The sequence below is a fragment of the Podarcis bocagei genome (genome assembly GCF_964188305.1).
Source record: "Podarcis bocagei genome assembly, chromosome: 1".
NCBI classification, from domain to species: domain Eukaryota; kingdom Metazoa; phylum Chordata; class Lepidosauria; order Squamata; family Lacertidae; genus Podarcis; species Podarcis bocagei.
The window spans coordinates 33,277,752-33,290,980 of NC_138125.1; the positions used below are offsets into that span (position 1 = coordinate 33,277,752).

Consider the following 13,229-nt stretch of genomic DNA (forward strand, 5'->3'; position numbering starts at 1 on the left):
TTTCACCTTATCAAAAAGGGCTTTGAACGAAATGCCCTCATTTTTTATTTCAGAATACAGTTATACAATACAAAGACTTTAAAATGAAACAAATGTTACCAAGATATAGGATTCCATCTTGCAAGAAAGCATTAGTGAATTTTTAAAAAAGAAAGTCAAGTTGCCTTGAAAGAATAACTGAAGTAGTAAACTGAAATGTATAGAAAACATTTGAATTTCATCACTGCAGCATTATTTGCCTGATAGACCTGGAGCCCATGAAGAAAGGTGGCTTTCACTATATATTTTTCTTGATTAGCAGCCATCTTAGTTGGATTGTGGTGGTATAACCTGAATATCTGGAAGGGATGATCCTTTACGAGGTGACTCCGATAGTGGTGCCTGCTGAGTGATGAAAGCATAGACAGGAATTGTATCATCAGTGCTGTAATGGAAAGACAGTAAGAAAAGATCAGCATTAGCACATACATTCATCCAGATAAGCCTAACAATTGTCCTCAGTGTATTACACTTTCCATCTCAATTGTACTCAAGATTTCAGCAGCAAATTTAACCCCTTTTCACATTTAGGCTATAGGCCCAAACACACCCACACTTTTAGGGACGTTTCCCCTAATAGAACTGTCTCTCCTGCACAGAAAACTGTTCTACTGTGCTTAGATCTTTGTGGGGGTGATCCTAGATCAGGGGTCAGCAAACTTTTTCAGCAGGGGGCTGGTCCACTGTCCCTCAGACCTTGTGGGGGGCCGGACTATATTTTGAAAAAAATAATAATGAACGAATTCCTATGCCCCAGAAATAACCCAGAGATGCATTTTAAATAAAAGCACACATTCTACTCATGTAAAAACACCAGGCAGGCCCCAGAAATCACCCAGAGATGCATTTTAAATTAAAGGACACATCCTACTCATGTAAAAACATGCTGATTCCCGAACCATCCGCGGGCTGGATTTAGAAGGTGATTGGGCTCGATCCAGCCCCCAGGCCATAGTTTGCCTACCCATGTCCTAGATAGTTGACAACAAAGGTCCTGGCCCATACTAAGGATGTCCTCCTGTGGGTAATGTCCTCAGCCATGCACATTGGAGGCACTGTGCCCTTGTCTCCATTTTCAACCTATTTTGCAGCCGTCTACCTTAGGCCAGCTGTTAGCTGGAACTCCAAAGAGTTCCCATTCCTTTCTCTGAAGGGATGAGAATATCAAGACCAAGTTGTGGCACTTGCCCTGATCTAGTAATGGTAGCCTAATAGCTGCCCAAACCTCACGGAGAAGGAAAATCAGTTGCTGGACTTCCCCAAACCCCATGCAAGTCAACAAAGAGGTGATAAGTAGGCCAGATTGAAAACAGATAATAAACCCAGTTCTCCCTGCAAGGAAAAAAGCATTTCTCAGTGTGTAAGAGAAAGAAAGAGTACATACAGTGCCTTTAAAATGCCATGTTCTGGAACAAAGCATAGCTGTGGGGGATAAAGTAGCCCTGAGATGTTTTTCTTTCTTTCTAAATATAGAGCTGCATGACTCAATAATAAATAATAATTAATAATAATATTAATAATAATTTATTATTTATACCCTGCCCAACAAAATATTTAAATACTATAGTCCGTCAAACATTAAAAGCTTCCCTAAACAGGGCTGCCTTCAGATGTCTTCTAAAAGTCTGGTAGTTGTTTTTGACATCTGGTGGGAGGGCGCTCCACAAGGCGGGTTGCCACCACCGAGAAGGCCCTCTGCCTGCTTCCCTGTAACTTGGCTTCTCACAGCAAGGGAATCGCCAGAAGGCCCTCTGCATCCTATTTCCTCTGCATCTCCATCTGTTACCCTCCCTCCTCCACAGGTCTCTCTGCATCCTATTGGACTTCTTTGTCTCTTTTTTCTCTAATTAGAGTCTACATCTCCATCTCTCAGCACCCCTGCTTTTTTCTTCCTTTGTGGCCACCTTCCATATCTACCTTTCTTTCACTGTGTAAATTGCTGGGAGAGTGTTGCCTTGTGTCTGTTGATCAAACTCAATGAAGAAGTCAGACATGCAGAACAACTAGCTACAACATGCTGGAAAAGGTAATGCTAATTCCATCACATATATCCAGAAGGATAGAAAGTGAAGATGTAGTAATACAAGCATTCTTACCTTATTTTCTGTGGCTTTTGGTTGGACCTAGTCTGTCTTACATGACACTGCCAGCATAGATCTTCCCATGCTGGCAGGGTAACATGGGAATTGCTCATGCTAGTACTAACTACCATTGCCCTTTCTGGAAAGTGGGACAGTGCTACAAAAAGAACTACTAAGTCACTAGATAAATGCAAATTCTCTTACCCAGCGTTCTTTGGTTCTGCTAAATTTATTGTGTCTGGAGTTATGGGAACCAAAGCTTGACCGTATTTCCTATAAAACAGAAATGACAGCAAAAATCATCAGTTCAGTTCCCATTTCTGTAATTTTCCTTGTGATGAGAGTTGGATGAAAAGAAAGCAGACACTGCTGATCTGTTATCAAGCATTTTGTCTCTCCTCTGCCCAGAACTCCCAGAGTCAATGCTATTCTGTGACCCTGCAAAACTTTGGGGAAATCATTGACTCTGCAATGAATCTACACACCTGAACTTCTGTTCCATTTTCTCCTCCTGAATAGTAAGTTAGTTTGCACTTTATTTCAATACTATGTGTCAGAATGCACTAGTAACTAAGGCTGTGAGCCTAACCATGTCTACTCAGAAGTCAGTCCCACTGAATTCAATGGAGCTCACTGCTACTTATTGCCAGATAAGTGGGATTCGAATCACTGCTTAAATTTTCAAAACTAGAGAAAATATTTCATAATTCTGTCATTTTAAATTTTAGTACTTCTTAATAAAGTCTGGATACCCATTTCCCCCATTAGCTAGTTAGGACCTGTACAAGAAAAAGGAACACAGAAATATTTTTCCAAGCTACTCTTTCCTATTTGCATTCTTGCTCTAATACAGAGGACGACATCCAGTAGCATTCATCCTTTTCAGCAGTGGAGGCAGGACTTGCAGAAGCTTCCATCTTCCGCTTGCAGGAGTTAACGTCTCTTTTTTGTTCTGACTATGCTAGGAAAGGACGCGGGTGGTGCTGTGGGTTAAACCAGAGCCTAGGACTTGCCGATCAGAAGGTCGGCGGTTCAAATCCCTGCGACGGGGTGAGCTCCCGTTGCTCGGTCCCAGCTCCTGCCAACCTAGCAGTTCGAAAGCACGTCAAAGTGCAAGTAAATAAATAGGTACCACTCTAGCTGGAAGGTAAACGGCGTTTCCGTGCGCTGCTCTGGTTTGCCAGAAGCGGCTTAGTCATGCTGGCCACATGACCCGGAAGCTGTACGCCGGCTCCCTCGGCCAATAAAGCAAGATGAGCGCCGCAACCCCAGAGTAGGCCACAACTGGACCTAATGGTCAGGGGTCCCTTCACCTTTATGTTAGGAAAGCAGGGCAGCTAGAATTTCTCAGTCTCAGGCCTAGTGGTTCTAAGTCAATCAAAAGCAAAATATGGTATTTACTTTCTGCAAACCCCTCCTTCCAAAAAAATCTGGTTTAGCTAGTGAAAGTTCCAGTTTCAACATTTCCTCCCCCAACACCACCAGAGGAGTGTTTCCAACTACCCTTTGGAAGCCCTGCAAGTTGCTGCAGGAAAGGAACTATGAGCGATCACGTGAGAGGGGTGTTTCTAGGACCAAGCAGAAACTATCAAGCTCTCTTGTTATTTTTTGCTATTGCAAATTCTTTGTTAATGCCATCTTATTATATTAGTACTGAAATGTTGTGTTTTTTATTTGTTATATTTTGCTATTATGTTGTTTTATTATGTTGTTATGAAATTGTTCCTATGATGTTGACTTTTGTTGTAAGTCACTTTGAGCATGATTCTTTTTGTGGACCATTTCTCAAGGGTTTCTGTTTGGCGAACAAGTGCTGAACTGAAAAACAGGCAGCTACCCTAAGGATTCTATAGCCCTTGCTCGCTGTAACAGACAGGACTTTACCGTTGTTTAAGCCCATTCATTTTTGCAAAGAGTAGCCTCAGCACACTCTCCTTCTGTTCCCAGGTCAAATCAGAAATGTCCAGTTTTCCTTTCTGAATATTTGTCCTACAGAAAAAAAGATAAAATCAATAAATCAGTACCTTACGACCATAAACCTACAAATATATACCCTAAATGACTGTGTCCTAGATCAGCTGGTCACTGAACTGATGGAGGAGGAAGTGACCCTGGACTTAATCTTAAGGGGCATCCAAGAACTGGTGTGATTGGGAACAGTCATTGTGCCACTAATGAATCCAATATATGTGTAAAATGAACCATTGCCAAAGTTCAGCGCATCACATTTGACTTCAAAAAGAAGCTTCTAAAAAATTAGGGGACTGTTAAAAAGGAATTTGAAAGGGAAAGTCAGGAAAGTCAAAATCTTCCCAGAATGTTTTAGGATCATCCAAAACCTCAATAATAGCAGCTTAGATCAGGAAAGACACCACCAAGGTTCTCCTGGAGGTGCAACCATAAAACTGCTAGCACGTTTGCAAAATGAAGGAAGGTCCGGTATGGTTTCAAATTAGATGGGGGACCATGTGTTGAGATTTCAGCATTGCAGGGGGCTGGGACTAGATGACCCCCGGGATGCCTTCCAACTCCACAATTCTATGATTCTTAGGCCAAGATGATGCCACTGCAATTAAGGAGCAACTTCAAGGAAGCTATTAGATTCAAGAAGGAATATTTCAGGGGGGAAATGGGCCAAATGAGGGGGAAAAGGAAAACAAACTTCAGCCAAAACAATAAAAAGCAAGCAGATGGCAAGGAATGTCTCCAAATAAATAAATTTAAAAATGCATTTACAGCTAGCAATAAAAAGTATGTAAATTAGAAGTAGAAGCTAGCTAGGGAACAGCTGGACCTTTAGACTACAAGGGTGTCAAAGTGTGCAGATGGAAGAAAGGGAAATCAAAGAAAAGCTTTTGCTTCCAAAGATGTAAGGCAAGCACTTGTAACTGAACTAACTTTCTCAGGAAAGGACTCTGAGGGACTAAGGCAAATAGTGGTGACAAGACACAAAGGTATTATGGACAAAATAAAAATGATCACCTGATCCAGATGGCATCCGACTAAGAGTTCTTAAAGACCTCAAATTGCTGATCTTGTAACAAAAATATGTAGTTTGTCCTTAAGACTGGTACTGTATCTGTGTTTGAGGACTGGAAAGTGGTCAATGTAACACCAATGTTTAAGAAGGGATCCAGGAAATTACAGGCAGGTTAGTTGAACATCTGTTCCAGGAAAACTGGTGGAAAAGGTATTAAAAATAACATTATAGTATACAGAAGAACAAGCCTTGCTCAAGAAGATTCAGAGCTCTTTGAGAGCATCTGGAAGCATGTGAATAGGGGTGATCCAGTACACACAGTGTGCTTGGACTTTCAAAAAGCTCTTGATAAAGTACCTCGTCAGAGACTCTTGGGTAAGCTTAACAGAGATAAGAGAACAGGTCCTCTTACAGATCAGTAACTGCTGGAAATAAAACAGGAAGCAGAGAAGAGGAATAAACGGACAGTTCTTCAAATGGAGAGATGGAAGAAGCAGAGTCCTTCAGGGATCTGCATTGGAAGCAGTGCTTTTTAAACTTATTCATCATGATTTGGATTTGGGGTGACATCCAGTTGTTCAGGTTGGCAAAAACAAACAGGACAAAGGGATTGTGAGGAACTCTAATAGGTTCTTCCTAAACTGGGTGAACAGACATTAAAATGGCATGCGCAATTTAAGCACCACGTAAAGTGATACACACTGGAGAAAGAAGTCCTAAGTTCACATATCTGCTTATATGGTCTGAACCGGTGGTGCCTAACCACAAGAGAGATTTAGGATCATGACATTAAGAGCTGTTTTGACAATGGAATTGACTACCTGAGAAGGTGATGGACTCTCCTTCATTGGAGACTTGTAAACAGGGATTGGATGACTGCCTATCAGGGATTCCTTAGTTGTGTTTCCGGCATTACACAGGGTTAGATTACATGACCCTTTAGATCCCTTTCAACTCTACAGTTATATGGCTCTATCTCCTTACTCTTGTGCTGCAGTAAGCTCCTCTATCTGGCTTCCAGGTTTCTCTCCAGGCAATGCCTCTCCTTGGGTATTTTGGCCAGGATGGAATGTGCCCTTAAATTCTGACAGTGCATTTTGCTTGCCAGAATACAGGATAGAGAGGGTGTGTGAAGAAACTAGCTTATTGTACAAAAGTAAAATTTTCATTTGTCACTCCACCCACTTTACCTTTGGCTCCACTCACTACTGGCATGTGGTCCCAGAAGGTTGCCAAGAAAGAAATGTGTTTCAAGCTAAAAAAGGATCCCTACCCCGGCCCTATCCTAAGACAGTCTAAATTGAGGTGTACTATTTCACAGGGATTTTTACACACTTTCTGTTCCTGGCAGCCAGGGCCACCAGAAAGAAAACTTCTACAATTCTACCACATGTACCATTTCTCTGCTTCCAGAAGGTCCATTTGTACACTATTTGTGCTGTGCTCATTGTTGTTAAAGGTTCTGATTTTAGGGTATTCATCTTTCCCTGCATATGCTGCCATCATTTTTCTTTGATATGCATCTTGAGCCACCTGCTTGTAGCACTTTCTGCTGGTTATGATCTCCTGTTTCACCTGCTCCAGAGCATCTAAGAAGAACTTCTCCACCTCAGTCCTTTGGTCCAGGATATTTCTGGCCAGTTTCTTCACTCTGCTCATCTCTCGTTCCTTCATTTCCAGCAGCTGCTGCAGCTTTGCAATTTCTGTCTGGCCTGCCTGGTTCTGCATTAAAGCCTTCTGTTGGGTACTTTCAACTTCAGTTTTAAATTCTCGGGTCATATGATAAACAGCTTCTTCCAGTTTTTTCACCTTGTTTTGCAGGTCCTGGATCAGGGCTTTCTGCTGAGTAATTTGCCGTATCTTTTCCTGAACTAACAATTCATTGGTTTCCTTTAAAAATAAATAAATAAAATTACTTGCAAGGTAATACTGTTTGAAAGCTGTCTTTTGATCATCAAAGCTTTCAAACAATTAAAATTCTTGAAACTGTTTTAAACAAAATTGAAAACTTCAATGGATTACAGGCTAGATTAAAATTTGTCCTGCTTGCAACATTCACCAGTCTCAGATAGGCAGATTAAAGAGTCCACTGCTGAGCAGCTTGCACACACCTTGTCTCCCTTTAACTCATGCTCAATCTGATAAAAACAAACTTAACATAAGCTTTCTCTTCCTGTTAATATGCAAAACTAGTGCATTTTAGAGGGAAACTACTATAGGTTTTAGGTTAGCCACAGGTAGTTGAAACGGATAATGTTCAATTGGAATGACTAATTTATGTTTAAATCTAGAACTTTCACAATAGTGATGGGATTTGGACTAATGTTAAAACTATTCTGGCTCTGATATATGACTATAATAATAAATAATGGGTGGAATTCAATGCTGTGCTTCTTCTATCGTTCAGTCTGCACAAGCAGCAGCCTGCCAGATGGAACGATCCTGCCTCCCCCATGCACTGTTCTGGGGTTCTCCTGTCCGCCAGCTCAGAGCCAATTTGGGATGGTTGGGAAGAGGGAGCCCAATCGCAAGTGGGTTGAGCTGCTTAGGTAAATCCCACCCACTGAATATATCCCAAAATCTCAAAATACCGAAGGAGAAAATATAGAACATGGTCTTCAGTGGACACCTATTCATGCATTACTGGTGTGTAAGGCATTTGCATGCTCAAGGCCCACAACATGACCCCACCCCTGAAATTACATCCCCAGGCTGCATAACCAATGGCCACATGTTGAATGGTATCTGAAAATGATTCCATATGCACAAGCTGCTGTTCAAATTCAAGGATCCACGTGATCAGGACACTTACACAACCAGATGTACTATTGACATCTAGGTGCCACATGTAGGTGTAACAGCAGCTGCTCCCATGTTTGCATTCCTTTGAATGCAGATAAAGGCTAGATAAAGACTAGCCTGGGAACAAGTCATCAGCCCTGCCCCTGTTTCAACACGAGTGCCCTACATGCAAGTAACATGTGAATTGGTGTTAGAAGCCTTTTCATTACAGAACAGAACAGGAGCTTTAGCTTCCCAAAATACCACCAAATGTTAAGTGATTTTGGCATAGATATGGGGAGGTGCTAGCTCTCATGAACCTGCACAAATAGAATTTCAAGGGATCTTATGTATAGGAGAATGAAAAAGGTAAGAAGTCATAAACTTAACCTTCTCCTGCAAGAGAAAGGCATTTTTCTCCTCCAATTTTTGCTTGGCTTTTTGTAACTCTTCTGTTTCCTTCATGTGGTATCCAAGAGCCTCATGAAGACGAACATTCTCTGAAAAAACAGCTTTTCCAGCAGCATCCAACTGCCTGAATAAATGTAAAGACTATTCAGCAGTTGGAATCACAAATTTCCTGTATTAATCACAATACGTCACAGTGCACAAGCTGTAGATACAAAACAAACAGATGGAGACAGCATTCATGGGTGTGTTAAGGCTGCTTTGGGTCCAGCATCATATTTACTTATCAGAAACAAAGCACCCATGTGGATATCCTACAAATTACCATACTTTAGCACCTTCACAATGGTTAAAGAACAGAGAAATCAAGTAAGTCTTACATAATGGCTTCATGGTGAGCCCTTTCTGCTAGCATATAAATCTTCTTCTCTGCTTCTCTTTCAAGTCGTTGCTGAAAGAAGCATAAACAGATATTTTGCAATGAAAACCAGGCATAAAGCGGCATTCACATTTCAAAAGTATGTGAAGGAAGTGTTTGCCCCTTCTGTGTTATAGAAAATAATAAAAGGTTGCACTGTGAAAGTTGAGGTTCAATACAGACAGAGGCGGAATGGCAGAGATCCATAACTTTTCCTTAAAATCTGTACCTATTTCCTTATTTATTATTTCAGGCTGGAGGAAGATAACAGAAAGGCAAAATTATGCAAATCTGGAATCTGGATCAGTACAGTACTTCATATTTCTTCATTCCATACATATCTAGGTGGTTCAAAAAGTTGTCCATGCATTGACTGCAAGCCCCATATTGCTGCCTCGGAGCTGTTTGAACTGGTGGATTGAAGCAGACATCCTGTGCATTATCGCAAGGACTGTGCATGCTGAAACAACATATGCACCGTACTACTGCCCAAACACTATACCTTTTCTTCAAGGAACTTTTTCTCCAACATGCAGATTGTTTCCTGATGTTCTTTTTCTGTGATTTCCATAATTTCATTGAGCTAGGATTTTAAGAAATATTTAATTATTATTTTAACCATCTAAATGACAATTTAAACAAAACTCTCTAGAGTTCTCACAATATGCCACACGTTTTTCTTATATGTCCATATTGCATGCCTTGAAACTCACAGTGCTTTCACTATCTGTTACCTGAAAATTTACCAGCTCACTTTTTCACATTTTTGCAAGTTTGCATATCAGGTAACCAATGCTTTTTTCTAGAAAAATAGTTGCCAGTACTCACCGTGAAGTTGTTACAATAAGTACCACACTTTTTAACAACAACAAAAGAGGTGCCAGTACCGCTTCCCCTTCAAAGTACACCGTGAAGAAAGCACTGCAGGTAACACTTACTTTGTGAGCAATGCTGATAGCACAGGCCTTGCATACCTTCTCACATTTTGGCATAGCTTTTAATCTTTATCAGAGTATATAATCCAAAATCTGCTACACACAAATCTTGAAAATATCTCAGTTGAAGTGCACATCACATTATATATGATAAGCTTAATAAATTGCTAAAAGGTCATCAAACTGCAAATGTAAACACTTGATTTTCTTACAAAAATCCAAGGGAAAAACTTTCTGTCTCATTCTAGTAACTTCTGAGCCTGTCTCTCAAAACTTCATTTCATTTTTCCAAATTACACTTTGGCAGTCCAGCACAGCTGCACTTTAGCATGGCAGTCTAGAGATCACCCAATGCACTTCTAATGCTTAGCAGAATAGATGCTAATAAACTTACATCTTCAAGCTGTTTTTCCAAAAGAGCTTTCTTTTTGCGAAAATCCATTATCATTTTCAGCTCAACTTGAATTAGGCCAATTTCTTTGGCCTTCTTGTTGAATTTTTCCTCCATCTCCTCCAACTGTTTGGTGTAATATTGTACCTGCAAATTAGAAACTTTTAGCAAGATAAAAAGAAAAAGAAAACTAATGGTGCAATCCTACCCTAGGTATCTGCTGGCCGGATGGCCTTTGGAAGTGGAAGAACTCCTTTTCCACTGGTGGAATTGAACCTACAGAGGCAGAACAAGTTATCCACTGCCAGAACCCTGTTGTTACACTGATGAAAGACCCCATCAGATGAAAAATTACACCAGCAAAATCCCAGAGGTAGAGTTGCAGAGAAAAGGGTAGGGCATGGAGGAGAAGCATACTATCAGTGTTTGTAATTCCACACTCATATCCATGAACATGGAGGAAATCTATGTGAGGACACAAACTGGCTTAAGTTCTGATTGTCCCACTGATTACCATGGGAGGAAACAGAGAAAAATGACCATTGCTCACCCCACCTGCAACATGCTTTCCCCGAGTTCTCCCCCTCCCCTCCCTAGTTGGTGATAGTTAGATGTTGCTCCAATTCTGCAAATTCCTGGACAAAGGCTTTTTGGTAAGAGACACAGGTATGGCAAAAATCTTTTTTTTTTTTAAATTCTGAAAAATGAGCATATTGCATTAGGATCAGCTTGATGTGTAGCATGTTTAAAAACAATTCACATTAAAGAGCATCACTAGGGAAGAGCGACCACTAAAGAACTAAAATAACTTAACAAAATGAAGCTTTAAATGATGACTTTTTAGAACCAATAATAGTATAACAATTCCAAGTCAGTTCTACCTCCAGTTGCATAAGCCAAATGTTGATGAGAACTCTATCTCTGACTCTAGGCATGCTTATTTAGTCATTGAGTTGAATGGAACTTAATCCTAGGTAGGGGTGTATTGCCATGAGGTTGAGTATTAACATACTTTGGACTTAGTTTTCCAATTTTTTCTGGCAAATCCTGCCCCCCAAAAACAGTTAAGGTAGGATTGCCATACTCCCAAAAGTGAAAATCCGGACAACGTTGTTGAGTTTTTTTCTTCTGGGGGGAGGGGAGGAGAGGGGGGACAAAATTGTTAGGAACACACCCACACCCCAATTATGTTTTTAGACTTTTAAAATGATTTTTAAAGCATTTCTTTTTTAAAAAGAAACCTCTACTTGCCATACGTCCAGGTTTTCCCAGACATTTTGACGCTTCGGCAAAAATCCACCCAGATGCCATTTTCAGAGCCCGAACGTATGGCAGCCCTAGTTAAAGACTTAGTCATGACTTAAAGAGTAGAACCACTAGAGATTAGAAGATTAAATATATTTACTGTAAAACAGTCTTGTGCAACTTATCTATTGTCAGGTACAACCCAAAATGTGTTTAGTCTGGTTTTCAGTATCCCATTGTACCAACAGAATCAAAAGACATGTCCATTCACCAGTTCATCATTCTCTTCTTTGGCTTTTTGCTTCACCTCAATCAACTGCAGCTTTAGCTTCTCAATCTACATATTAAAAAAAGAAAATGAGGGGGGAAAATCAATCATTTTATGGATTGGAAAAATCCAGTTCAGGGCTCACATGGTGGAATGGAAGAACAAAGAGCTTTCCCAAGGTGAGGGTGTGTGACCTAGCTAAGCCTGACAGGACAGCTTTATAGTTTTGGTCCCTCCACGCATTAATTAGATTTAAGCATGTTAGTTATATGAGGGTGATTATTTCATACTTTGTTCTCTATATCTTTCTTTGCAAAAGTGCTCCAGTAGATAGGGTATTTGCTGTGAAAGTCTTACAGTCAGTGGGCTGAATAAGTAGGCTGCTAAATTGTAAAGGAAAGCCAAACTATACATACTGAATGACACTCCATATTAGTACTTTTGTACTATTGATTTTGAAGACCAATGGAAAATGAAAGGATAATAGTTTTGGCAAACACTATCTGTTGCAAAGAAGGAAAATCTAAACAGTGTTGAGGAGAAACACTTTCCTCCTCATCTAGGTTGTTTTTCCACTTACAAAGCGTAGCAGTGGCGATTGCTCTGAAATTCTATGTCACGTCTCCATTCTGAAAGTACATGCCATATGACAGGTGTGGGGAACCTCTGGTGCTCCAGATGTTCCTGAACTACAGCTCCCAGCCTTTGGCCACTCTTGCTAGGGCTACAAAGGCAACATCTGGAGGGTTAAAAGTTTCCCACACCAGTTTTAAGATTGCCTAATGAATACAACAGCAATCAGTTGCTTCATTTTTATTTTTATTTTGGTTGTGAGGTTTTTTGTGTATACACACACGTATACAGTGCTTTTTTCTGGGAGGACGCAGGGGGTGCATACCCCTAAACATTTTGTGCATCTAAGTTTGGCCTCATTGAGGGGTAGTATTTCAATATGAGTAGGAAAGTGAGAGCACCCCTAAACATGTTTTTAGAAAAAGAGAGCACTGCATCTGTGTATAAAAACCGTGGAACTAGACAGATTATTCTGAATTAGCTCGACAGGCTGGAAAGATCGTAGCCTTCAGCGTTAAGGGGTAGCAACTCTGCAAAAGGAGGAGGAAGTTCGCCTGCTGTTCCGCACCTACCAGATCTTCCTTCTCTATGTCCTGCCTCTTGAGGTAGCCCATCACGTCCACCGTGTCCCTCTCCAGCCGCCGCTGCTGCCGCTCCAGCTCCTCGTTGTTCAGCGCGAGGCGGCGGGCGGCGGCGCGGTACTCCTTGCGGGAGAGCTCGGTCACCTCCAGCCTGGCCTCCCATAGCGACGCCGCAGCTTTAGCCCTGTCGGCCTCCGACTCCTCCTTCAGGGCCTTCACGTCAACCTTCTTGCCGCTGCCGCCGGGGCCGCCCTTCTTCCCCCTGAGGGAAGCGAGCGACACCGCGCCATGGGAGGGTCAAGGGGGTCCGGGCGACTCTCGCCCCCACCCGCCAGATTTGCCCGGAGAGGTGTGTCCCAGCGCCAGCCCGCCCGCCCGTCCCCGTCTCCCTAGCTACCTACTTCCCTCCTTTCGCCGCTTTCGCCTTCCCTTTCCCCTTCATGTTTCCCCCTAGAAGCCACGCCGGTGTTTTCCCTCGCGGCGGCCCGTTGCTACGGCAACCGGGCGTCGCGGGAAGATGAGGACGATG

General features: G+C 41.7%; 1 protein-coding gene across 2 annotated transcripts; it reads right to left on the reverse strand.

Annotated features, from left to right (window-relative positions):
* On the reverse strand, positions 1-13,217 carry BBOF1 (basal body orientation factor 1). 2 transcript variants are annotated; one of them, XM_081208991.1, is made up of 11 exons: positions 13,102-13,217; positions 12,692-12,962; positions 11,550-11,615; positions 10,037-10,180; positions 9,210-9,290; positions 8,670-8,740; positions 8,272-8,416; positions 6,497-6,990; positions 4,005-4,109; positions 2,325-2,393; positions 1-424 (listed from the first exon to the last, which is right to left on the reverse strand). In XM_081208991.1, the coding sequence occupies exons 1-11, from the start codon at positions 13,140-13,142 to the stop codon at positions 307-309; spliced, it is 1,605 nt and encodes a 534-aa protein (XP_081065117.1). In that variant the 5' UTR covers positions 13,143-13,217; the 3' UTR covers positions 1-306. The 2 variants fall into 2 exon arrangements, with proteins under 2 accessions (XP_081065117.1, XP_081065118.1); XM_081208992.1 differs by lacking the exons at positions 1-424; positions 2,325-2,393; positions 4,005-4,109 and adding an exon at positions 5,108-5,298.
* Between the last annotated feature and the right edge of the window lie 12 nt (positions 13,218-13,229).

Coding starts and splice junctions, on each gene's coding strand:
- BBOF1 (XM_081208991.1), bottom strand. CDS start 13,142: ATGAAGGGGAAAGGGAAGGCGAAAGCGGCGAAAGGAGGGAA. Junction 12,963..13,101: donor AAAGCGGCGAAAGGAGGGAA/GTAGGTAGCTAG, acceptor CGCTTCCCTCAG/GGGGAAGAAGGGCGGCCCCG. Junction 425..2,324: donor GCAGAACCAAAGAACGCTGG/GTAAGAGAATTT, acceptor TTTCCATTACAG/CACTGATGATACAATTCCTG.